Source organism: Condylura cristata, unplaced genomic scaffold (assembly GCF_000260355.1).
Source record: "Condylura cristata isolate star-nosed mole 26May11 unplaced genomic scaffold, ConCri1.0 scaffold00023, whole genome shotgun sequence".
Lineage (NCBI taxonomy): Eukaryota > Metazoa > Chordata > Mammalia > Eulipotyphla > Talpidae > Condylura > Condylura cristata.
This window is the reverse complement of record NW_004567124.1, coordinates 20,091,989-20,119,859: the sequence shown is the minus strand read 5'-3', so window position 1 is coordinate 20,119,859 and position 27,871 is coordinate 20,091,989. Positions and strand designations below refer to the sequence as shown.

The 27,871-nt window shown below is 39.4% G+C and overlaps 1 protein-coding gene across 1 annotated transcript in view; it reads right to left on the bottom strand.

Annotated features, from left to right (window-relative positions):
• FBN1 (fibrillin 1) overlaps positions 1-27,871 on the bottom strand; it is a 226,687-nt gene that overhangs the window by 29,224 nt on the left and 169,592 nt on the right. The window contains exons 36-50 of the mRNA XM_004687821.2: positions 27,168-27,290; positions 25,251-25,373; positions 24,783-24,947; positions 23,611-23,679; positions 23,392-23,517; positions 21,590-21,712; positions 20,787-20,945; positions 18,221-18,292; positions 14,097-14,222; positions 11,170-11,292; positions 7,068-7,193; positions 5,051-5,167; positions 4,090-4,218; positions 3,336-3,455; positions 865-990 (exon numbers count right to left, since the gene is read on the bottom strand). Coding sequence (XP_004687878.1) covers positions 865-990; positions 3,336-3,455; positions 4,090-4,218; positions 5,051-5,167; positions 7,068-7,193; positions 11,170-11,292; positions 14,097-14,222; positions 18,221-18,292; positions 20,787-20,945; positions 21,590-21,712; positions 23,392-23,517; positions 23,611-23,679; positions 24,783-24,947; positions 25,251-25,373; positions 27,168-27,290 — 1,827 coding nt within the window. The remainder of the gene's footprint in view (positions 1-864; positions 991-3,335; positions 3,456-4,089; positions 4,219-5,050; positions 5,168-7,067; positions 7,194-11,169; positions 11,293-14,096; positions 14,223-18,220; positions 18,293-20,786; positions 20,946-21,589; positions 21,713-23,391; positions 23,518-23,610; positions 23,680-24,782; positions 24,948-25,250; positions 25,374-27,167; positions 27,291-27,871) is intronic.

The following is a 27,871-nucleotide window of genomic DNA, read 5'->3' as shown; positions in this document are numbered from 1 at the left end:
TTTTAATTCATGAGTATTACTGAAAATGCTCTCCTGCCCAGCAAGAATCCTGCTGAGTGCAAATTTATTTAGAAAGCTTGTGATGAAAGGCTTGGGTACTTTATTCTAGAAGCACATGACTTAGTCTGCACTTTTTATTTTTATTTTTTTGTCTGAAAATATAAGCTTAGGTTCATAGCTATTCAAGTTACATCTTCTGAGGCAGAGAATGTAAAACTGACATTCCCTCACACTTTGCTGTGCTTGGTGGCTCCTGGTTGACCCATTACTAAGACACTTTACTGAGGAGCATCTGTGTTCTTATGGGGAGAGTGAAGTTGAAGTATTGGGACAGTTGAACAAGTAACCATAACTTGATGGATGAGTTTTTTTTTTATATAACAGTTTATTTTTACATCATTTTGTAAATTTTTTTTCCATCTCAATTGTAATCCCCGTGGGTTTCCCATTCCAAGTCACCGGTATGCCATCACCATAATCCCGTGCACTTCCCTCCCCACGCCCCCATTTTTGATCCCATTCCCCACTCTACCCCTGCAAAATGTCTCTGGTATATGGTTGTTCATTATTCTTGTTATTTTCTCGCCTGGTCCATTATACTCCTGCTATGAGTGAAACCATCCTATATTTTTCTTTCTCTTTCTGGCTTATCTCACTAAGCATGGTCTTTTCCACTTCCATGGATGAGTTTTTAACTTTAAATTAAAAAATGAACTTTCAGACATATGGTGATCATTAGACCTCTGGATGAATGAAAACTCTCCCTCTTCTCTTACATTGAGAATCAAAGTTTTGTTATGCCTTAAAAATAAGACCAAAACAAACACAGAGTAATGAAAGTTGAGAGCCTTCAAAGGCTCTTACCTTGGCACCTTCTTCCGGTGGAGGACAATGAGAACCCATCGGGGCACAGGCATTTGAAGCTGCCTTCCGTGTTACTGCATGTGCCCAAAGCACAGATTTCTGGCTCTTCAACACATTCATCAATATCTAAAAAAATTACATGTGTCAAAGTCAAAACACAGTGGAGACAACAGCATTGGTGACCAAACCCAAAATGTGGAAGGACAAAGTTTCAAACCTTTTCCAAATATGGAGAGAATTTCTTGTATCACGATGCTGTGAGTGAACCTCTAGGCTATCTATGATGGCTTTTAAAAAATTTACTTCTTACAACAACGAAATCTGCAAATGATTAATTTTTGGGGTGGGCAGGTAATTTCTAAGGGCTCAATAAGAAACAAACACTTCTTACCCAGACTAAATTGCTTGGCTAATTAGGTATACTTGCATTAATTCACATCATCCTAAGCTAGGAGAGAAGCAAGAGACTGTAGAATCTGACTTCTCCATTGAACAGTAAGCAGAAGTTTCTTAAAGTTTTAAAGTGTACAGCAGCAGAAACTACAGATATCACAGAAGATAAAGCTCCTAACTCTCATTTACAGTTTACTAATCCTGATGACAGATATTAGGAAGCTGATACTCTTAGAATTATGTAATCATAGGCCTAGCTTGCCTGCGAGACTTCTAACATGTGTCTATTGATCTGGCCCATATTAACAGTGCCATCCTCAAAATGGTCTTGATTTCATTAATAAATTAAATGGCTATTTTCCTGATGGAGAAAGTATGGCAACTCTTTCCAAACAACCACCCATCTTGCCCCTGACTTTTCAGCAGGAGTTTGCAGTGAAAAAGTGATGCTATTTTTATGAAAACACCTATTTCAACAAAGTACATAACATGGGCTCTTAGTGTCCCATGTTTATACATACCAAAATATGTTTACTTTATGCAAGCCTATTTCCATGAAGCCCAACTAAGAGGGATTTAGAAAGTGAACTGTATTATCTAACATAATATTATAAACACCACACAACAGATATTCTAGAAATGTGTGAGGTAAAGTGATTATCTTTCTGTATAATGTGAAACCAGCCTCTTTATCACTCCATGTTACTGTTTAATTTAGTTTGCATCATGTTTCCTGTGGCCTGTTAATAAACTTAGACTGTTGATGATGATTGAATTAGTCCATTTTCATACTCCCTTTACCCCTACATGCCAACTTTTCTTAAAAGAAGAGCCAACTTTTGTGAAAATGCTCAAATATTTCTTTTGGTTTGTTTTTGTTATTGCTGTGATTCTTTCCCTAATATTCTTTCCCTAGATATTAATCCATAGGTGATGACTTCAGCAGCAGGGACCAATGACTGTAGAATGGACATATTGATTTTTTAGGAAGTAATTTTTCTTTCCTTACATTCCCATTTGGTTCATTTGAGGGGAATGGTTCATTAGTCATGGAATGGGGAAAGTCAATATTTATTAGAGTAATGTAATCCTCTTAATTGCATTTAGGTTTAATTTTGATTAAATGTTTCCATTTAGAATATTACCACTTTACTATGCTTTCAACTGGATATTCAATAAAATATCTTCATTTTTAAAAGATTTATTTATTTATGCATGCATGCAAGAGCTGGGGTGTAGGCCAGAGGTGCAGGATAGGGGAGTGGTGGTGAAAGGATTCACCAGAGACAGAACAGGTTGATCTACTGAAACACTGCTGAGGGGAGCAGAGGGTGAGACCGGAGAGGTCTTCTGTGCCATGTGGGTTAGCTCCCTGGCCAGGAGTTGAGCTTGTGCTGCAGTGGCTGGGAATTGCTTCATAGTGCTGAGACTAACCACCAAAGAGGCCGTAATAAAATTTCTTGATGATGTTAAAAGTAGAGAAAAATTTTTACTGATTATGAATGAGCTGTAGATCTATTTTAAAGTAAGAATAGACACTAGATGATTTCTTAAAAATCCTTTCAACCCTACTTTGGAAATTCCAGCAATTAATGTCCTTCATTTAATGCAGTAAAATATGTATTGAGGAATGCAATACTCCGAATTTCATTGAGAATTTATTTATAGTAGCATTTCCATTGTTCTTTAAGTCAGAATAACACAGACATAGATAGCCATATCCATGCAGCCTTGAATATGATTTTAACTGTAATCAGGAAGATATTTTTAGTTGTAACTTATCTGCATTTAAAAATATGTAATCCAGGATTTTTTACAAGCTGCATGAAAACAGAATGGAATAGAGTCAAGATCAGATAACCACCCACACACAGAGAGCAAAACAGCTTCACTAAGGATAACCTTGGAATTAGAAGTTCTAGTCTCACCATCTAAATATAAAGTCATAAATCACACTTCTGCTCTTGGACTGTTTCTGATCTGAAGTGTTTCAAAATGAAAGTATTATCATACTTGCACAAAAACTTTCTTTGGATTAACCAACAGTGCTCACTTCTAAACACTGATGGTGCTCTTACCTTCACACTTGTCATTTTGTAGACTGTATCCAGGTGGACAAATGCATCTGTAGGACCCATCCAAGTTTTGGCAGGTGCCTGGCGCACATTTTCCAGGTTCGAGAACACATTCATTGATATCTGAAAAGAAAAGTTTCCCACTGACATGATTTCCATCAGGCACTTAACATTTAAAGAAATTGGAATCAATACAACACATGACGCTAAAGCCTACACAACTCTACCTTGAAGAAAAATTCACAAGTCAATAAAAATAAACTTTATCAGCTTTTAGAGGTATGTCCTATAACACACTTACAATGTAGCTGACCTACCACAAATTATATACTTCAAGAAAAGTATGGCATATAAAATGATAATGGGTATGAAGATTTTTAAGGGCATCCAAAATTTTTTGTTAGAGTCTACTCCAAAACTATTTTAAAGCAAAGATATAAGAATTAACAGTTTTTTACTGAATAATTTTGCTGCTAAATGTAATAGTTTCACTGTTCTCTGTGAGTATTATAACATAATTTTAAAAGAAGGAAAAGTGTGTACATGTGCATGTAGATGTACGCACATATACATATGTGTATATATGTGTATAAATACATGGATACACATATATGTGTGTGTACCATATTAAGTAATATATGCGTAGGGTACAATTGATATGATTATACTCTGATTTCCTCCAGAAGGACAGCTTGTAATAGAGACTGCATGACTTTCTGAGTGATTTGTCCCTTTACTCTCTGGAGGAAGAACTCACCCACACAGGTTCTCCCATCTGGAGCCACCTCATAGCCTTCATTGCACTGACATTGGAAGGACCCCACTGTATTGATGCACTGGCCATTTCTGCAAAGGTTCCCATTTCCAGTTGCACATTCATCAACATCTGCAAAAAAAAAAAAACAAAAAAAAAACACCTGTTATGGTCCAAAGAATATGTCATAATTCTAGCAATGATCAAAAATGATCAAAGCCTTTTAAGGGGGAAAATATTTACTGTGAATTTTGGTGGCCTTTATGGCTCAGTCAAACTTACATTTCAATGAAGATCTAGTTTGCAGAAGACTTAGGTTTAAGCAACTGCCGAATCTAACAAGATCACACAATTCTGTTTTTTACAGATTGATCATTTATATTAGAATTTTATCAGTTTTATTTTGATCTTCCTTTAGATTTCATTTTTAAAGACTAACACTAATACATAAAAAAGCTCAGTTTATTGTTAAGTACTCTTGCCATCCAAAGTATATAAACTGAGTTTCTAGCCCAACACAAAATATGGTTCATTATCCTTACTTATAAATATTGCCTGTCTCACAAGGAGGATTTTATAGATGTAATTATTTGTTTCTTTTAAGATAAGTTACAGTAAGCTATCTAGACATTATTCCTAAGTTTTGTAATTTGTTTATAAAGAATTGCTTGTGCATGCCTTCAAACTTAATCAGTTTAATGTATTTTGACATTTATTTAATTCACAGCATAGTAAACATAAAACTTATAGCTCTAATGAGCATTTTAATAAAAGTAATGGCTGTATTATTATGACTGGCATTTAACTGGCACAGTATATTTGACAAGCATCTTAAGTGATTGGCATACACAAGGAGGCATCTAATAAAAACAGATAGCAAGCTGGCACACAGGAGATGAAGCTAATTGTGAAGAACACATAGAAAGCTAACTTCCTTTGGTGACTTGTTATTTTGCACACATACCTATACAATCATTGTTGTGAGAAAGGATGAAACCATGATTGCAGCGGCAGTTGAAGGAGCCAATCGTGTTTCGGCAAGTCCCATTTCCACAGGCATCTCTTTCACACTCGTTTATGTCTAATAGGAACAAAGGCCACAGAAAATCAGGATTACTGATGGGAGAAGAGGCCACATAGTTAACAGGTGAAAGGGCATTTTAGGGCTCACATATGTCATAGCCAACTGAGAACTTCTCAGTTTTGGTAGCAGCTGAAGCTCCTGGTCAGAACCCAGCAAGAGGTGAGGTTCTGAAGCTGGGGAATAAACTGCTTTCCTTGGTTGGTTGTGAAAAGAGTAAGCCTAGGATTCTCCACCCCTGCCATTTTTCTCAGATAGTTCCCCTTGCAATTGGAAAAATCTGTGTGCTTCTGGATCTTGATTTGCAACCCCCTTTGGTATACTTCAGCCTAGAAAAAGTATACTAATGAGCCTAGCACTCATTTGCCATAAAAGCAGTTACTTCATATTATCTCTGAATAAGCAACAAAATAAAACAGCTTTCTAAATTCTCTGACATGTCTGATATTTCCTTTTCCCCAGTCCACCCCTAAAATCCATGGTCACCCCAACCGTGACTTGGGTCACTTTTCTATGTTATCTGAACAGGAAGGTGCCTAGTCTGAGTCTTCTCATACACTCATTCTTGCTTTGTTATTTGTTCTTTATTGATCCATGACTTCTCTCTGACTCCTTTGTAAAGCTATTTTGGCATCTTCAATGTCTTTGCACTTTGGTTTTGCAGTCAGTATTTGTCTTCTAAAGAGTAGGTGGGCAGTGTATTAAGAAAGAAGTAAAAAAATGGAAATGAAAGAAGTTGATACTGATGGTTTGTAAGCCTGAGGCAGAAGGAGGAGGGTGAGGACAAAGGGAGGGAGAGGAAGGTAAAACATCAGCTTGGCAAAATGTTGTGCTTAGTGATAAAGATTGATTTGCTTTCTAATTTTGACATGAAGATAAATCATCTGTAATCTAAATCAGGAAGCTATGCCTCATTCCAAAGGGACTCCAATATTTGCATCTGTAGTTGAAGAATATATTCAGGAGTCAAGCTACCAGCAATCAAGACCTTGTGCCTTGATTTGTTTTTAGCCAACCTAGTGAAGTCTTCATTAGTTCTTTGATAGGAAGGTCCAGATTATTCAGACAGGAGGAGAAGGAAAGTCTTGTTGGTTATGCAGGGGGTAGCAATCAGTGAAGAGGAGAGACTACTACCCTTTTTTTAATGTAAAACTTATTATCTGCTCTGAAGAAGACAAACTTTATGGGAATGTTCTCTAGTGGATGAGTCCAATTAAAGGGAAGCACTTTACACATTATTCAATAGATTGTTCTTTTTCCAGCTGTGAAACCAATTCCTATTCATGAAGTCTCCCAAAGGTTTCATGGATATTGATTTGAAGTAGAAAAAGAAAGGAGTAAAAGAGAGAAAATGATTAATTACATATTTGAAGTTTATTCTAAGTTAACATCCTGATTCAGAACTGGAACCAAGGAAGATTTAAAAATTTGAGCTCTTTTTCCTTAGGAAAATGTTTTCTTAGGTTTTATTGTTATTTTGTCTTTATAGGATTTGTAAATTTCCCTTGGATCCTCTTGTAGAAACTATAGATACCATTTAAAAAAAAATCATCCTTGAACACCCAAAAGCTGTACTCTGTTCCAATAAGGCAAACCCACATATATAAGGAATAATAGACTATCACCCTTAATAAAAATATTTTGGTCTTAATTTAGTTCTCAGTTTACCCCTTAGTCAAAAGTTTTACTGACCTAATGGCCAAATTAATATCAAGGAAGAGATTTATTATTCAGACTGCCAAGGATTAAATATCAAATGATGCTAATGTTACCAATTTGCTTGTGATTTATGGTTTCATGAAACCAGAAGATTTGTTTTGAACTTTTATATATATTACGATGCAAGCAAATTTTGCGAATAGGATATGAAGAAGACATGAAATGTTAATCACATACTCACCCAAACACATGGTTTGGTCAGCATTTGTTTTAAAACCAGTGTGGCAGAGGCAATAAAAGCTCCCAATTGTGTCAATACACTGTCCATGGCTGCATATATTGGGGATTTCTTGACATTCATTGCGATCTGTAGATAAAAAGCAACTTCAGTGGAAACTCGCAAGACAGAATCAGAATGAATAACTTATTTCTAGGTTTTGTTCTCAAAATTAATCCACACTCTAACCTAAGCCAGTGAAACAGAGGGTGAAATTACATTTTTGTCTCAAAATTGGTTAAAACTTACTCTTATTTACTATTCAGCTTATACTCATAATATACAAAGCAATGAGAAACAAGAAAAATACCTAAAAATCTTCTGAGACACGGAAAACTTAGATACAATATTTGGAAGCTGAAAAATAATCCATTTGATTATCTGCCTAAGTATCACCATAGATTGTGGAATTAATTGAAATATTTTGTCTGGTAAAATTTGGGGCTTCAAATCGTGGATCCTTTAAGAGTTCCTCTGGAAATTTATATCTAAGTCAAATCCCATTGCTAAGATAGCTCTTCTTGATGCATAACCAACATTGCCCATTATTCATATTCCACTTCCTTGTCTTGCCTTGCTCCTAACCTTTTGTTTCCTCTTACCCATGTCTTCAGGTATATACATGGTTCCCTTTAGCCCTTGACAGTTCTGATGATGTTTATTTTGATTCAGAGTCACTCAAAGGAAAGGCCTCTTATTTTTGCCAGTTGTTAACTCTAAATTATACTTATTATCAAGTGAATGTTTGCAGCTCCCCTGAAATATGATCATTTCAGGGGAAGAATTTACTACATGAATCCACAAATGACATAATTACATCCTACTTACGTCCTTGATTTAAATTGTTAGAACTTTGAAGACTCCATATTGGGGGCAAATGCAGTTGAAAAAGTACTGTATAATCATGATTTTCCTATTGTCACAAAAAAAAAAAAAACAAAAAGCAAAACAAAAAAAACAACCAAATAGCACAACACCCCCTCAGGTGTGGTTGCTGTGAGGCATAGCAGCAACTGCTCTCAGGTGGATATTCCAGCCTTGCTGTTTGCCTGCTCCATCTACTCAGAAGACAGAAACTGGAAAGGGGCACTTTTTGCGTCAGCTTGGGCCCCTTCAGGTAGTACTGGGAAGATGCTAGGGCCTAACACTTTCTTCTCTCTGGGGCCCAGAGGAAATGGAGAAAATGAAGGCTTTTCTTAGAAAGGGATTCCCTATTAGGAATTTTCTCTTCTCCATTGCCTATTTCATAATGATTTTGAAAACATGAATCATGGAGTTCTTTCAGATTCTATTGATGAAATAGAAAGCTACCATTTTTGAGAATGTAATTGTGAAATTCACTTTGTCTTGAGACCAGAATATTGAGTTCTACAAGCTCAAGATTTGAGATCCTAAAAGATTATATCCGAGCTTGGAGTAGGAGATTTAAACTGGTGACAGGAGGGAAAATTCACAAAGGAAAGAGGAACAAGATGATAAGGTAGCAGCTGGGAAGAACATGTCTTTTGTTTCCAACTTCAGACATTCCAGAAGGGGGTTGCGTCTGCTGTGACTGCATAGCTCCTAAACACAGACCAGCATCCTGGGCATAGATACCCACATAACTCTCAGGTGTCCTAGTAAAAATTGGGTATTATGGTCAACTGTGACTTGTGGTTTGAAATAATATACCTATGAATTGAACAAAGAATTTTGTGAGAGAAAGAAAATTAGACTTTAATTCATGCTACAATCTCTGAAAAGTGTGATGGAGTAGATAGCAACTACAGCTATTTTAATAGAATTTTTCAAGTAAGATATAAATGATGACATTGACAGAGTAAAGTCTTCAAGTCTAGTGACTGGATAATTACAAAACTCAAGTCTATTTCCTTTCTTCAGAGGCTTTCAATGAATGAAGGAAATTGAATTTGGCTGCAAACAGCATTCACTCAGAGCACTTATCACTGAGTAAGTCTTATTTATGTTAATGTTCAACAAGGAAATATGACAGGACTTGATCCCTGGCAGGCCCTGGCTGGATGTCTTTTCTTAATGTATAAATAGCTCATCCCACTTTTCGCCTGAGCATGAAATGTTGTGAAATGACACTTTCTACATTATCAACAATTCTTTATTTTGATTGGAATTATTTCACCCAGTATCACAGAAACATAAATTAAGAGCAAAATGCAGGGAAGTGGTATAAATGCCAAGTTTCACTAGGGTATTGTGGCTTATATCAGAGACGTCCTCACTTTTCCTGTCCTTTTTTTTTTTTAATAAGTGGATAATAACAGCTCTGTTGACAAAATGCTAAACACTTACATATGTTCCTTTAAACTCAACAAAACAAGCCTTGATTCTGAAAGTGAGTTTTTGTTCTGTTATTACACCCTCTTCCCACCAAGGTCTCATAAAACAATGCAAAATACCCTACAGAGAGCAGCACATTTCCTACCACTTAATCATTGCTAGGCAAGGAAATCTAAGGAAAATTTGACCGTGTTCTCTTGTGTTGTTTCATTCACAAATGCGTAAAATGTCCAGGAAACTCCCTGGAAAACAAACTGCAAGTGAAACAAAATATTCTTCCTGATCTCTTTGCTAAATATATAATGATTTACAGTTACCCAAAAATTTATGTGAAAATCGTTCTAAGGCATCATTTTGTTTCTGGGATTCCCAACTAGTGTTTTGATACCATTGGCTATTAGATACCATTGAATCTTAATAACTATTCATTTAAGTTAATAACACTCTAAGCCTTCTTTCTACCACATAGGGATATGACAGGATGGGATGTCTAGGTCTCCCCAAATGTTCCCATTATAGGCTCCCCCAAGATGTGGACAACAGGTCTTCTAAAAGGTACAACTTTAGCAATGATTTCAAGCTAAGCACAATGGAGGGAGATCTCTCTCTTCTCTCGCCCCTCCCCTCCCCTCCCCTAGCAGGTTTCAAGAGAAATTGCCATCTCTTACTTAATTACCTAGAAAAATAAGATTAAGGTGATGCTTAACATAAGTATAATATAAACCTATATCTTAATATAATATATATCTATACCTGTAGGTTTATCACCAGAAATAACCTTTCTATCAGAGAAATCTATCTATATGGCAGGGCAAACACCTCATTACAGAGCATCTGGGTTTTCGGTGTCATATGGGTCCCTCTTCTCTCTCCTTGAAGACCTAAGTCCCTTCAGGAAAAATCCTTGGTTTTTCCTATACCTTCTGGAGGCCATAGCCATGTAGATTCTCTACATGTGTAATTACATTTGTCCTTTTTTTCCTAATAATCTCTCTGACATTTTTGGTTTGCTCAACCCAGTTGAAAAATAACTTAGAAGGTAAGACAAAATTTGCTCTCTGCCCCTACACCTGATAAAAATTAACAACAAAAATATCTAAGTGCTAGGGGACAGTTTCTCATTTTACTATAGGTGACTTATAGCTAATAAAAGGTTGTTAGTGTTTGCTGTCCTCACTGAGTGATCTTCCATCTGTAAGATGTTCACAAGGAAGAATGATATTGCTGATTCAGTCCAGTGTATGAATCTGTCCCAGTTCAGGGAGCTTACTGTCTAGCTCCCAGGTATGGGCCTCAGATGGTGACAATCTCATGTGTCAAGGGTGACTATGTGAAAGGGGAGAGGGGATTGGTCCTAAATCTCTGTTAGGTATATGCACGTACTTGTGGGAGTGGATGTTTGCAGCAGACAGGTAAATATGAGATCTGGGCAAGTACATGGTTTATTTCATGTTTTGAAAACACACCCATAAAGGGGGGAGGAAGCAAGGATGGAGATATTTTAACGACCTTCCTTCAATAATTTTCTTTTTTTTTTCCCAGTTTAGTTAATAGAACTCAGCTGTCTAAATCTTAATTCATGTGTGCCTGAACTTAATCATCACAAAAAACATCTAGGTATCAGGAGCTTGATGGAGATACCCAGGTTGGGGACACCCTCAGCCTTGGGGGAACCCACCCACCATAGCACTGCCCCCTGGGAGACCCACCCATCATCACACTGCCCCCATGGACCCACTCACTGTCCCACTGCCCCTGGGGAAGCACTCACCATTGCATTGCCCGGTGGAGGTGAAGCGGTAGCCAGGTTTGCAGTCACAGCGGTAGCTTCCCGCGGTATTGATGCATTCAGCGTTGCGCTGGCACACGGGTCCATTCTGACACTCGTCGATATCTGCAAGCAGAAGAGAATGAATTCAAAGGCGTACAAAACCGGACTTAAGTTGATGTGAAGCCATTCACATAAAATAGATTTACAATGGAAAACCGAAAACTCATTTCCTATTGTTTCCACTTCATAAATGTGAGGATTTGATTTGCGAACACATATGGACTGTAATAGTACTCATAGATAAAAGACATCATGAAACTCCAGGTTAGGATTTGCCATGGGTATAAATGAATTTCCTAGTCAGTTTAGTATTTGCTGAGAACCCAGTCTCCTGATTCCATTAAGTTGCTTTTGTCGGAGAGGTTGCAAGCCCTGCGGCATAGAGCATCTCAAGACTTAATTGTGCGCACAAATTATTTGAGATCTTGTTGAAAAGCAGATTCTGACTCAGCAGGTCTGGGGAAAGGCCTGAGAATCTGCATTTCCTGCTAGCTGCAGCAGACAGCAGGACTGTCACAAACAGTCAAATCAAGGAAATATAACATGAGAGGCTGAACAGAAAATGACTGAAAACCACCCAACTCTCCTTAAGAAATTAAAAAATAAAATGAATATTTGTGCTCCCGAGCTTTGACTATGCTCAGGATTGGCTGCTTGCTTCCTTTTTTTTTTAAACAGGTACCCAAAATAGTTCAAACATGTAGTATTGCAAAAGCTACTGCCCAGAGCAGGCTATATCAAGGGGAAATTCCCTATTCCTGCTGCAATCAAACAATCTAGTTCAGTTTAAGTCCAGTAAAGGGCTTAGACTGCAGCCCAGTGGGGAGACCCCCTTTCTCCCAGGGCTGGCTTTAGCATGGAAGTTGGCTCAGCCAAAGAATTCCCACAAGGGGGCGGCACATACATCAGCATAGGCCTCTTAGTTGTGTGCTTATGTAGTGGGAAAAAACCCCTCAGGACTAGCTGTCCATCAGTGGGAGTTTCTGTCTAGTATGGGGTGGGTGGGCCCCCCTGTGTGACAGATATCAGAGCATAAGTATGTCTCGGGGGCCATGCACGCCCTGGGTCAAGCATGCTTCCTGCACCCAGCACCTCCTCACCCACCATGCCTGCCCTCTCTTAATTAAGAATGCACAGAAACCCAGAACATAGCTTGTGCTGGTGGAGACGTCAAAGGGTGTCACAGAGAAGCATTTTTGTGCTGCCTCGGATGCCTAACATCTGATTACACACATACTTGGGGAGAGCAGATGCAGTGATGCTCCCTAAATCACTTCTGGAATCCATTCCAGTTTCAGTATACTGAAGCATTAAATCAACCTTCATTTTCTGATTCTGAGCATGTGCTGGGAAGCAGCTGACCTTGGATTAAACATTCACCCCAAAGATGGATATCTTGTGAACTGGCCAAAAGCTGGAGTATTTTGCAATCTCAATAGCCACCAAATGCTAGCCTGACAGCCAGCACGGCGCACTGGCGCAGCTGTAGGTCTTCAGCTTCATATTTGTAACCAGGCCTAGGCTGACTTGGTGGTCATGGGTGACCTGACCTGTGGTTCTGGCCAAGGGCTGCTGCTTCAGCAAATAAAAGCACCAGAGAGGCATGCGGCAAAGTAACCATGAAAGCCATCTCTGAATGGAAGAGAAGGGCGAGGCCACATGAAAGTGGCGGGCACCCCAAGGCATGCATGAAAGGGAAACTGTACCCTGAAAAAGGCAGCCAGCCACAGTGCTGTGAGACCATGTGTTGTGCTGTCTGCTTCCTTCTCTCCCTCAGGATCAGCCTCCCCATATCTTCATCTTTGATGACTTCGCAAAGCCCAGGGGCTAGGGACAAGGCCTGAAATGATTCTGAAATGGAGTTCTCACCCCATTCCCACTGTCCCCCACCCCCACAGCAGAGAGAATAAGGGGTATGTGCCGACTTGGCCCCAGTAACCGAGGGCCTGGTGAGGAGAATTTAACAAGCATGTGCTGAGGACTGTAACTTTACTCATGGACTAGAAATTGTCTATAGATTAGGAGGGCAAGTTTTTTTTAAACATTAAAATGTTGACATATGTGCTCTGATATATGCACTGAGGGGTAGTAACCCTTTTTGACATGAACAAAACTCCACCAGAGGCCCCAAGTTTAAATATTAAATCGAAAATTATTCCAGCTATGCTAGAGCACATGGCGTATTTAATAACCAGTAATGTCTCTTTTACTAAAATGTGAAAGAACACTATCTTCCCCAGATGTAGGGGAAAAATGAAGTGCTGCAAGGAATGAGCAGAATCACAGTACACACACATGGCAGGGGAGGTAATTTGAAAATGAAAAAAGTACCATTTGCGTGCATGCCAACATTCTTCATATAAAATCGAATTTGCTGTTCTTGCCATTTGGAATTCTCTCATGCATTTGGAATATTTGCATTAACCTTGTTTTCACTTGGGAGTAGCAAAGGCCCCGTTTGGAAGAAAAACACTGATTTTAAGATTCAACTCAAGATGACTGCCCACCCCTCACGCTCACGTTCAGCAACATGAAACAAAAGCCGTATATCTGACACACCCAGGAACTCAAGGCTTTTTCATATCAACTGGGAAATCTAATACATTGTGTGTGGGGAGAGAGGCCTGGGGAATGTACATCCTGCTTTTCTCCCCTGCCCGCCCCCCCTCCCCCACCACCACTGGGAGTTATTGAATTTTTTTTTTCCATGTAATTTCATGATGTTCCTCCACGCTGTGCCCTTTACTATAGCCAGCCTGTGATGGATTTCCGAAATGACAATGTTGTGAAATCTGCCAAGTGTGTGTGGGAAAGTAGGACATTACTTGGCTTATTTCTGGGCCTGATAGACTGACATCATCACTTACCTTCACAAACTAACAACTTGTCATTATAGAAGAAGCCCACTGGACATTCACATCGGAAGCTGCCAACCATGTTGATACACACTCCATTTTCACAGACCCCTGGAATCTCCCGGCATTCATCAATATCTAGAAAGAGAGCAGCCGCATGTGAATGATGTCAAGGCACATAATTTCTGTGCAGGGCAAACTGGGAGGAAAGTCAGTTGCTTCTAATTGAATATACCATGGAAGGCCCCAAACCAAAGAAGCATAAGTGTATGTGCAAGTTGGGGTGGTGTGTGTTTTGGGGTGGTGATGTTGGAAGTGCAGAACATCGATGAAAAGCAAATCCAAATAACGAAACCATGTTCCAGGTCAGGTATAAAGCTGGATCTAGTATCTTGTTCTTCGTTTTGTTTCTGAGCATCAACTTTGTCACATAGGGCACCATCTTTAAACTCACTGCACCGTGGGCCAGATGAGACTAAAGGAGGCTGCCAGCCAGGGTAAATAAATGCCTCTCTACCCAGAGTGCATTGTGGGGGTTGGTGAGAAGGGGAAAGGTCAGCTAATGAAGAACAGAAGGAACCCCTGGCCACAACCAAGGCTGATCTTTCAAATGCCATTTCCTTCTTTAAGGGCTTTGGAAAGGAGGTAAGACAGGTCTAGGAATGCAAGCTGGGTTTGGGCTATGAATATGGGGCAGCACTGAGAAAGTCAGTTTCAGTCAATCATGGCTTCCTTAGGTCAGGAGCTGGGCCTAGCTGATGCACTATTGTGTTGACAATATTATATATAATATATAATCATATATATTATACCATTATTACATATATTATATATACTATTGGCCAATATTAATATTGGTCCTTCAAATAATATCTGACAGATGTTGAGGGTAAATCAGTGTCTGCTAAATTTTGATGAGTATTAAAACAGGATGGAAGCAGGTCTAAGAGCAGAGACAGGACCCAAGCTGTGAAGCAGGCAGGGCCAGTTCTCACCTTCTCCTTGGCTCTTCACTCTCTGTCTGACCTTCTCTAAATTCCTCATTCAGCATTCTCTAGGGTACTGATAATGATAATATTAAGGGTGTCTTACTTGCTATATGCCTGGTATGTTTCTCAGGCATTTAACAAGGATTCACTCACATAATCATCACAGCCATCTTATGAGATGGTCTCTAGGCACCAACACTGTCCTTACTATGCAGATGGTGGATCTGATACCAAGTCAGAGAACAGAACCTGCCAAACGCCTCACGGCAAAATACAAGGTAGAGTGGGGATCTGACACCTGGACTTTGCTAACAGGCTATCCTGCCTCCTTTAGGTTTTCTCACTTCATATTCAGATACTCTTCACAAAACCATTATCAAAATGATGGCTATCCTGAAGGGTGCCTCCATTAACCCATTAGCAGTTCCACAAAGGACTTTGGTAGCTGGAAGATCTATTCCACAGGTCTTTCCAAATCACTAAATTCCTATTACTGTTGTTCAGATGCTTTATTGTCAGGAGCCTGTGTGGTACTTCTACTGGTTGTAAGAAAATGACCATAGACTTAAGTGAGACCTATAAGTGGAAAAGCAGATTTAGAAGAATCACACACTAAAATCCACATGTTTTAAAGGAGAAATTTGATAGGCCCTAGGTTTATTTTAGACTCCTTTTTAAAGGGTTTGGTTTTGTTTGAAGGCAAATTGATGTCCATCATGGAGAAAAAGAACACTTGGAATCTCAAAGGTCATCACTATTTTGAACATAGTACTTTATGTTTCTAGATGTTTTACATATTTGTCGTCCATGTTTTTAAAAGTTATGCAAAGTAACATCACATCTGTGTATCATCAGCAAACAGAAAAACATTTCAGGTAACATTCTTCTAGTATGATTTAAAACATAAAATACTATATTCACATTCATTTGTTTTAAATAAGTGATATATTATCAAGTTTAACAGTAACAGGCGGGGTCAAATTTCTAGCCATTGTTAGGCATAAAATAGCAAGAGAATATATTAAAAATTATATTTTCTTTTCCTGTCTGGATTTCATTTGAACTTCAACTTGGAGAAGTTTATATTTTAAGACAAGATTAATAAACTTGCTATAGTTTTAACCCCATACAAATGGGCTCTATGTGCCAACAATCTTAAGACCCGTTAGAAGGAGAGTATAAAACTTAAATAAAACAAAGTTTCTCAGTCATCTAAATATTTTGTCATGGTGGAATTTGGTAATAATAAGTATATTGCTAACTATCACATTTCCAGTTTTCAAGAGCTAGAGGCAAAGCAAGCTGTGAGTCAGGACTGGATTCTAGGCCCAGCTCTGTTATTAATTAGATAGGTGACCTCAGCTGAGTCCCTTCCTCAATTGTAAAGCAAGGCGCTTGGACTGGATGATGTCGAAGCCCTTTCCAGCTTCACCAGTGGACCATGCTAATTCTATTTCTCTTCTTTGCCTGCTGTAGCCTTGCTGGGGCACCTGCTTGGTCCATCCGTAGAGAACAATTATAGTTAATCCGACACTTATTGTCGTCAGATCAGAGATTCTAGGGAGATGAAAAGATTTGTTTTGGGAAGAGGAAAAACAAAGCAGCCAGGGCCAGGTGTTTCATGCCAATGTCATTTAGCAGTTTTTCTTTCCAAACCATGAAGTTTCTTTGGACGTTGACTAGACTGTGGAGCCATATGGATTTGGCAGTGAGGGAGGCGGGCTGATTGTTGGACCAGACCCTTGTTTTCTTAAACAAGGTCATTGGAAAGGCTGATGTGGATTTCAGTTTACTTATTAGGAAAAAGGTGCAATGGAGCAAGTGGTGATGCTTGCTACTAGACAAAATTGTTCAAACCCATGAGGGGCATCTAAGGATACATATAAGTCACACTGAAGCTGCATCACCTTCCCATCTACTTTTATGTTAGTTGATTTTCAACCACACAAGCATGGCCTCTGTTGGTTGAACACTATACAATGAATCTTGCACAGCCATCCCTAGCACTGTAGTGGTCTCTGCTCCAATTAGCAGATGGGCCTCAGGTGGGAAAGAATTTTTTATAGTTTCACATCTGAAATTCTCAAAACAGATGACCTGACCTGAGGAGACTCCCTGGGAGATAAAATTGATCCACAAAAAAGGCTTTCTATGAACAACCTGCACATGAGGATTGATGTGATAATCAGAAGGAAGGAGTGGGAATTATAGTCAAATCAAATGTCAACTGGCCCTTCTCCCAGAATCTCTCTCTTTGTTGATGCCTAGGGTTGGTTTAACTAAGCTTGATTGTAATTTTTGTGAGAGACTTTCCAGTTCTCTTAAACATGAACAACAAAAATGCTGCTGTAATTAGATGGAGCTACACAGTGCTGACACTGTTTGTTTCAAACTAAGAATCAGTGTTTCAATAAAGCTAAGCGGCATTGTTTAATAACTTTCCCTTCTAATGGCAAAAGAAGCAAACTGAGAAAATAATAGCGCATACTTGTTTTTCTTTTGTAAACTGAGGTCACATTGGTTTTTAATACTGTATATGATTTAGAGGTATAGGATCACTCCCGTTAGATATAAGTGAGCACAACACACCCACCACCAAGGCACCCATAGTCCTCTACTATCGTCCTTTGTGCTCCTTCTATATTTTGCTCCCCCCCCCTCCATCATCTGGTAACCTCAATTATCCAGTCAGTTTCCTATTGGTTTGGCTTTGTCCAACCTTTCACATTGTTTCTCTATATTCAGTAGACATGTGACAGCATCTAGTACCTGCCTTTGCCCTTTTAACTTAATTTGCTACTATTATCCTCTCTAGTTGCATCCACGTTGTCATAAAGAGTTTTTCTTTTTTATAGGTGAATAGTAGTTCATGATATATTTTTAATATATACTTTATATGTACAATGGAACATACCTTCCTGGTATACTCATCTGTCTTTTTTCCCCATAACTTGGCTTTTGGAAATAGTGCTACAAAGAACAACTTTTGTTGTTCCTTTTGTATTTGTGTTTTTGCATTCTTTAGTAGACACCTAGGAGTAGAATTCCTAGACCACATGGTAGATCTATGTTTTAAAATTTTGAGGGCTTCATTTTCTTAAAACAAAAGCAATAACAGAAAATTCTGATGATTGAGTCATAACTCACCAACGGGTAGACCAGTGTAAATGTCGATGACGAAGCCTGGTCTCTGACTTCCGCAGAGTGTAGCAAATTCATCTGCAGGGTGGAGATTGGGGGACGGTCAGCAAGTAGAAATGATTAGGGTGAAAAAATTACTGTGCAAATGGTATTGAAAGGTATCTACCTGTATTTTGAAGAACTTAAAACAAAAAACAAATCTGAAAATTCCAATAGCATTGTAACCTTGCCTTTAAGAAAAACACTGACGGAAAAGTAACCTCAATTTGACAGGATCACAACACATGACATTGATTTGTTTGCACTTGCATGTAGGACTTGGGTTTGTATGAAGATGAACCCAGGGGCTGGCAAGAGTACCTCTTTCCACTCTGCATTTTGTGGAATGCTTACAAAAGTCATTTCCTCAGTCGACTGCAGGAGCCCCAGGCAAATCCAGCCAAGTTCTTGACATTGGCTCTATTAATGACTAATTCAGGTCACATAACCAATTTACATCATCACTTCACTTTCTGGACCAGGATTTCTTTTGATACAGTTCTTCTTGCTCTTGTTCTCTCTCTCTCTCCTCCCCTCCCACCTCCACCCCCCCGTAATCTGTCTTTCTCTCTCCTGCCTGAATTAATCAAACTTGATAATAACGGATGAACTAAAATGCCATCCAAAGTCCCTTCTGACACAGGTTCTGTAATTCCAGATGAGAATTGTAACTTATATGGCAAACTCAAGGCCATTGCCTTATTAGTCAAATTGAGTGAAAATTAGTAAAAGGTTTCTGGAAGAATTTTAATACAAATTTAACAAGTTCTTCTTCTAGTATTTTATTTCCTTAATCTATGAGTGTCTACTTCCAATAAATGTCATGCCAGCTGACACTGGTCATCCAGAGAAATTTCAGGGACTCCTAAAGGGTGTACAGATTTCAGAGCTAATAAAAAGCTTGACTGGATTTGGCCAATATTCAACATGAAGACAGAAATCTTGCATATTATATTAAAAGTATGTAGATTTTTAAAACACAGACAACCATTTCTGAAAGCAAATGGCAATTTATGCTAAGGGTCTCCAAAATATCCTCTAGAGGAAAGTGGAAAGATGTACTGAGATTAAAAAAATAATAACTAGGATTTCTACCTAGCTGTAAAATCTAATTATAAAAATTTTATTTTGCATATATTTTATAATAGAACCGTTCATGAAAATATATGCATTTTCAATATAATTGAAAACAAATACATGTAGACATGTATTCATATACTTTTACATGTACACAACTAGTGTGTGTATAGCCAGATTTTTTTTTAAAGATTTATTTATTTATGCATATAGAACTGGGGTACAGGTCAGAGGAACAGGGGCAGTGAGAGGATTCACCAAAGACAGAGTGGGGAGCAGAACAGGCCAAGCCATGAGGTACACTGCTGAGAGGAGCAGTGGGTGGGTCAGGAGAGGTCTGCCATGCTACATGGATCACCTCCGGGGCAGGGATTGAACTCATGCTGATGTGGCTTTAGCTTCTTAGTGCTGTGCTTTAACCCACTGTGACACCACGGAGGGCGCTAGCCCGATTTTTTTACTGACTGGTATTGGTGTTGGAAGACCATTAGTCAAAATCAGCAACCTTTTTCTTAAAGGACTAAAGGGTAAATATTTTAAATTTTTCATTCTGTATAGTTGGCCAAAACTACTCAACTAAACCATGACAGTATTTGCATGTCATACTGTAAAAAGCAACAATCCCCATTCTAGAGACATCTTGCTGAGTGCAGGTAACTCAATATTGCAAGTGATGGCTATTACATTATTTCTGAAGTAAACCATGGATGAAATGGTATATTTTTACTAATGAAGACCCTTCTGTTTCATGCATGTTGTCAGTTAACACCAGACAATAGATTAAATGTTTTCTACATTCCTAGGGGGAAAGGAGATCAAATAGTTATGAATATTCTGATCAATAACTTGCATGGTAGTTCATTCCATCTACATCACAACATTAGTAAACAATGCCATTGTGATGTATATATGATACATATCATCTTGGGTCATCTATGATAGAAAAATAGCACATGAAAGTCCTCACTTATTTCAATAATGTACTTTAGACTCAAAAATATAGAGATTTCTCTCCGTGAAACTGTAAGAAGAAATTGCCCTCAACTCAATACCAAGAAGACTTGTGCTTTCCTTCAGTGATGAATTTGCACTGAGATTCTGAGACTTGATCATGTCTTTCTTTTCATATGAACTGCTAGAAAGTTTGGAGCCAAAGTTTGTGTTCATTTTGGCAACTGCATAGGAATTCCCAGCTTGGATTTTGTGTATTAGCCTCATGCCTTGCTCTAAGTTTCTTATCCTTGTTTGCTATTTGCCCTAGGCATTCTTACTTAATATTTGTATCTCCCTGGGCTGCCTTAAACCCTGATTCAATTTTCAGGATCAGAATCAACTGTGGATTTAAATATCTGTGAGCTCATTTTTTCTTATGAAAATAAACAATGCACCTTTCCTCCCTTTGCTAAAACTCATGTCACCAGCAATTCATGGGGTAACTGATCAACCCATCTCTCACCTGTGCTTGGGATGGGACACTGTTCACAAGGCTTGTTCCAGGCCCGGCCAATGTTATAGGAACAACAGCACATCTTCTTGGTCATGTTGAACAGCAGCTCTCCATCACAGGTTTGGTTGTCAGCATAGTAGTTTCTGTAGCACAAACTTCTTCTCATATCTAGAAGAAAGGCGGAAGAAAGGGATCAGTGATTCTGTGGGGGAATCACAACAGGTTCCTAAGGGATGAGTTTCTCCTGAATTGTATGGTTACTTGACTTCGATAAAAGCAGGAAAAGTCCGTTTTTTACACAACTTTCCATCCACCTATGCTGCTCCAAGAAAATAGACTTTGAGAAATGTATTCCCTTGTATTTTAGGCCACAGAACTAAGTCATTATGTAGTTGTAGCATTAATAAACTTTACATGACTCTCTGCCCAGTCTCCTAGTAACAATTCTCCACTGCTATTTGGCAGAAATTTTCTCATTTCCAACTCATGATGTTTTAATACTGTAGGTCAGTGCTGTAAATATAATTGTATAAAGATACACCCAAAGTCAAACAAAAGAAGTACTATTAAACTGTTGTCTGCGATTTTCCAACTTTACATTTTAAAGAAAACTCCCAATCACCCACAGGAGGTGGTGAAAAAAAGGGCCCAGGGTATGGTTTTCAGGAGCCTCTCAGAAAAGTGGGGGGTGGGTGTCAGGACAAAGTCTGCTATGTAACAAAACAGCAAGGACTAATTGCTGGGCTCGTGAGCAATTTTTCTCTTTGTAGACAAGAACCAAAAGTGGATTACAGAGAAAAGCTTAGACTTACCCATGCAATTATTGCCCCCATTCACCTGCATGTAGTCTGGGGGGCAAATGCAGGTATAGTTGCCAACAGTGTTGTAACATGTCCCGGGACCACAGATGCCAGGGGTTTCACACTCATTCACGTCTGTAATCCAAAGAGAAAGTGGTATGTGAATGTGGAGATGTCACTTCTTGACATGGTCTGATACTTAATGTCAATGTTGATGTTGTTAGGGAGGAGAAAATTCACAGGGCACTTTGAAGGTCAGACAAAAGAAACAGATGTTTCAGTCAAGAGTGCTCAAGAAAGAGGGTTTAGTAAAGGAAGTCTTTCTCTTTTTTTTTTTTTGGGATTGATTTATGCATACATGAACTGGGGTACAGGCTAGGGGTCCAGGGGTGAGAGGAGTCAGTAGAGACAGAGTAGGGAGCAAAACAGATGGATCTACTGAGATATACTGTTGAGGGAAGCATCAGGCAAGACAGAAGAGGCATACTGCACCATGTGAGTTACCTCCTGGCGGGGGATTGAACTTGTGCTATAGTGGCTATCATTGTCTTTAACTCCTGTGCCACCAGGGAGATCTGGAAGTCTTGCTTTCTGATATAAGTTCCTAACAAATGAGTGCATACCATTCTCAGATGAGAGAAATTTGGAGAAATTCTACTTCTCAGACAGCCTGAGAAAGACCACTGCACATTTTAGATAGTCACAACATGAAAGGGTAAAAAGAAGGATATGACAGTTCCTGAAGCCATCAAAAACTAGCTTCAAGGCTTGCTACAGAAGTAACAAGGAGGAAAGTAACAAGGAGACTTCACACCTCCTTCCCTATTTTCAAAACCAGCAGCTGATCCTGATTTTTGTTAACTCTACAGATCTGAGAGCCATGTCACTTACCCTGTAGTACTCAGCTAATACTTAATGAGGTCTTCATGGTGGTAATTTTAGAAAAGTCAAAGGAATATTTCTGTTCAGGATTCAAGGAGGGGTCTTCCCTAACCATCTGTGTGACTCCGATATGTAGACAAAACCACATCTCTCACCCTGCTCTATGGTCCAAGGGCTCTGAAATCTACAAAGGTCATTATTTTCTCTTTCCAGAGACACAGGATGAATAGGAGCCACCATTTATAAAAAGCCAAAGGGACTGCCTTGTAGGAGAAGTTCAAAATGCATTAGATTGAAGGACAAAAGAACCACACAGAATAGAGAAGTCACTGGGATTGAACCTGTGTTGTGCTAATAAAAATGGCTTCTTTGGGGCCCTCCCTGGTGGCGCAGCGGGGTAAAGCACAGCACTGAGAAGCTAAAGCCATTTCCGCATGAGTTCAATCCCCGCCTGCCCGGGAGGAGATCCACATGGCGTGGCAGACCTCTCCTGACCGGCCCGCTGCTCCCCTCAGCAGTGTACTTCATCGATCTGCCTGTTCTGTACCCCACTCTGTCTTTGGTACCTCTCACCCTCCACATCTCTGGCCTGTACCCCAGTTCTGTACGAATAAATAAATAAATCTTTAAAAAAAAATGGCTTCTTTGAAAAGCATGGAAAACTCCTTACAGCCATAAAGAGAACAATGGCCCTAGATGACAAATTCCTCTTTTCTTGAGAAAAGAGGGGGAGTTGGGACATATTGGAGATGAAGTGGTGTCAGTAACAATGGTGCAAGTTGCTATGTGCTTAGAAGGTTTCCCTGGTCGTGCCCATGAACAGGCCACTGTGTCTATGGCTAACCTCTGCATATTCCTGGTAGCTCAATGCTGGGTTTCAAGGTTAGTTTTCAATAGCTGAAAGAACTTGTCATTGTATAAGGGTCACTTACCATCACACACACGTGTATCTTCATTCAGGTAGTAACCTGTGGGGCAGCGGCATTGGAAGCTGCCAAAGGTATTGATACATTTTCCACCTTGGCACAATCCTGGAAGCTCCTGGCACTCATCAATATCTATCAAAATAAGAACAGCATTTCCTCAGCTTTGTAAATAAACCCAGGGTAGTTTAAAATGTGTGCCTTTTAAGAGAGAAGAAACAGGGTTACCTTCCAATATAACAGTGATGGGATTGGGTCGAAAGCCTTCTCCTCCAGGACAAAGAATTTTGTACTCAGCTATAGAAAGGAAAAAGTAAATTCAGTTCTTTTGAAGGTAACATTTCTATAAGTAGTATTCTCGAGAGAAATACTGACATAGCCAACTGAAAATATTCATTTTCAGGACTCTAGCAGTTACCTCACCCTACGAGGCTAGTTAACCTCTCAATGTACCCTGGTCTTTTGCAGGAAGGGGATGGTGCCACATGGAAAGCTGCTGTCTTCATTTGAATCCTCTGTCTACTCTTCTGGGCTATGTTCTTGTGATCTAATTTATTCCCTATCTCCAACACTGTTTCTCCTTCAAGATTTTCTTTCTCCTTTTGTTTTCCAACAAATGGCTCTATTTTTATGTTTTGCTCAGTCTCATTTCAGTTCACTTCCTGGGAATTACAGCTTCTCTTAATAATGTTAATCGGCTTGCCCCCAAAACCAAACAGAGCCCTAGGAAAAGCTGCTCCGGTTTGGTTCCCTTCCCACGTCTCTTCTTAATGACTAGAGGTCTTTCTTGCTCTCTGTTTTACAGAGGGTGACAGTGATTCCTCTGACTTTCAAAAACAACTTTGCATGGTGTCTCTTATTTCCCCTGTTAATTCTGTCATCCAAGAATTTCATTCAAAAACATTCACTTCAGTACCCTATTAGCAGTGTGATATATATTAGCATGAATAAGGATGACCTTGCTCTGCTCTTTATTGTCCCTGCGACCTTCTATAAGAGCCAGTTCTTCATAATCATCATGCTCTTTTCAAATCTGATGATTCTTCTCCTGGCTTTCTACAAACTTTGACATATGTGAGAAACATATGTATGTATATATCCCACTCCTATGTGATAGAAATGACCTAATTTAGAAAATCTTTAGAATAATGCTATCTGCTTTTCATTCAGCATTGAGATGTCACCTGCCCTACCTGACCTTTTAGTGCAAGCCAACGGGCTGTTCTCAATTTCCAAATTGGGAGTTGAGGTTCCTCAACAGAGCTGAAAGGATAGATCTTCCTTTTCTGATTGAAAAGCAGAGGCTGGTGGCAGATCCCTTCCTTTGTTGCTTTTATTCTGTGGATCTAAAAAGCACTCTCCTTGAAATAATACTAAAAACTAGGAGGATGTTCACTTACATGTGTTCACAGCAGGGCACAGCTCACAAGGAGTACCCCAGGCTTTACCCAGAGAACAGCAGCAGGAAGCCTTGGAAACACCAACTCCAATTTCATTGCTACAGGCTGTATCTCCATTGTCTCCTCGAGGTCGAATATCCAAATAGCAATTTCCAGAGCGGGTATCTATTTACCATACACAAACAAAAAGGCATCAGATGGAATCTTTCGAAATGAGGGTTGAAAATTCAAACCCACTTCAGAAAGTATTTAAAAACCATATTTTGATATGACTGAGAAACTAAAAAAGGAACCAAACATACATATACTAAGAACCCAGATAGAGAAAGAAAACCCCAAAGTAGAAGGCAGACTTAGGAAATGTTTAAATTTTCATATTGCTCCCTTTGAACATTTGAGAATGGAATGTTGTTACTGCTTTAAAAATAACAAACAGTATGATTCGCCAAAAAGACTTTAATATCTTACCAACACAGCCCACTCCAGTTGGATTCAGCTCAAAGTCGGGTGGACAGTCACAGGTATAGCTGCCTGGGGTGTTGATACAGTTCCCACTGATACATGTGGTTGGATCCAGACATTCATTTATGTCTAAAATCAAACAGCAAGGGGCAGGATTATTCATTCATGTATGTCTAAAACTGAACAGCAAGGAGCAGAATGATCACCTGTGCCAACAAGGGCAGACATCACTATAAAATGGGAGCACCCCAGAAGGCTCCCCTAAGAAGTTTCAGGAGTTACTAGTTTCAATTACAGCTAGAAATAGAATCTTCCTTTTCTGAAACATACTTCAGGAAGGAAGTATGTCATAGTCTTGGGTCTTTTTTTCCCCTGGAACACATCTAGCATTCAAATTTGTCATGAGGAGAAAATATAATTTTGGAAGCAAGGAAAATATTCCAGTCAAGGTAACTGAAAGCAAAACAGTAGTGTGACCTCGGTCAACCAAAAATTCAGACACAGGTTTTAAGAAAATATATTTAATATGTGTGGCTTGTTATTTCATCAAATTAGAGCAAGATGTCCCGGGAGCCCTCAGAAGCAGGGGTCTTCTGTTGCTTCTCCCTCTCCTGCCCCAGGTGTGTTTGCCTCGCTATGGCCAGGTGCAAGCAGAGACAGGGGCCCCAGGCTTAGCAAGTTTCCTCAAGCCCGCTAAGAATCTCTTTCCCTTTCTCTCTCTTCCGCCACTGATGCTGGGTTGCCTATTTCCCTTTCAGTTTCTATCCTAAAAATATGTACAGAATTCCAAACATTTAGGACATGGGTTTTGGCAAATTCTAACCCTGAGTAATCCTTGTGTCTGTTTTGAATACTCACGTAATTCTCAAGAACAGATGAATAGATTGAGAGGGGAGAGACAGGAAATGAAGATGATACCTCTTGGAGACCTGCCCTTTGGGCCTGGTAATCCTTTTGCAGGTCTCATTGCAGAAAATGATTTTTCGCAATTTGCACATGAACGAGGAGGGACAGGGCAAACTGACAGAAATGAGGTGAGGTAGCATGACACTAGGGTGATTTGGGGCATGGAAGAGAGGAAATAAATCACAGAGAGGCAATTTCCGGAGGCATTCCAGAGACCAATTTGGTGTCACAATACTTTCTATAAAAACCAAGAGAAGTACGTGTGCCTGGGGAATAATATCCTAATTCAGAGCAATTTCAGGACGTGGTGGGTGGTGCTCGTTGGTGGTGGTAACCTGAAGAGCCACCAAGTCATGGCTTGCTTATGTGGCTGGTTGGAAAAATTTTCTTTTGTCCCTGAAATCCTGAGCCTGTACAGACTGGAACTCACTTCCTCAGTGTCCTCGTATGGATGAAGGCAGAGAACTGCAGATGGCTTTCAAAGTCTTACTTGAGTGCCAAGGTGAATGGAATGATGTCCCACTGGGTGCTAAGGCTTTTCTATTTTTTCTTTGTACGTTCTAGCGAGTCCCTTGCTGCACAAGAGAATGATCTACACGCTAGAAGCAGGAGGCTGAGTTCTATGTACCATGTTCTCTGGGAATGACTGTGAGGACCAGGTTTGAAGAAAGATATTGCGACAGAGACGTGCCAGAAGAAAACCCATGATCTCCAGGCATGACCTTTGAAAGGAAACTCTGGACATGTACTCAAGTAGAAAAGGAATGCCCAGAAAGTTTTACAGCTAAACACCTCTAAACCGTTCCTCATTGCAAATCAACGAGTTTGATTCCAAGGGTGCTCCACTGTTTTCAGTTCTTTCCTGTGTATTTGCACATCTAACCAGCCCCAGGTCTGAGGAAATAGAGTCTGTGACTCCTGGCCCTTTATCCCTTTTTTCTCTTTGTGACTATGAATATCCTTGTATGGTCCCAGGGACCGCATGGGAGCAGATTGTGATTTGAATGGATATCTTACCTGTGCAGTTCCCGCCGCTTCTGTCCAGTTCATAGCCAGTCTCACACTGACAGCTGAACAGGCCTGGAAGGTTGTGGCAGGTTCCAAAAACACAGATGTTTGGAAGGGAGCACTCATCGATATCTTCAGAAGAGATTTTTAAAAGGGCGGGGGGAGGAGGATGAAATTAATTTTCTATTATCTTATTTTAAAATACATTCCTTACATTATCCTTCATTTTTGTACACTGTATGGCTTCCCCATGAAATTCCCACCACCAGCTCACCCTGCACAGTCCCTTGTGATCTTCCCATCCTCATCCTGGTCCTTCTTCTTCCTCCTCCCCTATAGAATGTCCCTGAACTATAGCTGCCTGGTGATTTTGATTTTTAATTTATTATAGTTACTTTTTCTTCTGATTCCTTATTTGGTTTCTCTACATTCCTCCTATAAGTGAGACCATTCAATATTTTTCTTTTCTTTCTGGCAAATTTAGTTTTTGCTAAAGAAACCGACTTACATAATTATCGTGTTATTAAGGAAATGGAAATTATCTGACACCAATCTAGATGTTTCTCCAATGGAATTTGCTATATATTAAGAATTTTCTCAGTCTATTATGTGCCACGCAGTGGGCTATGCAGTACAGACACACATACATATATATACACACCCACACATGCACATTTGCATGTGTGTGTATAGTTTATGGTGTTTCATGCAGT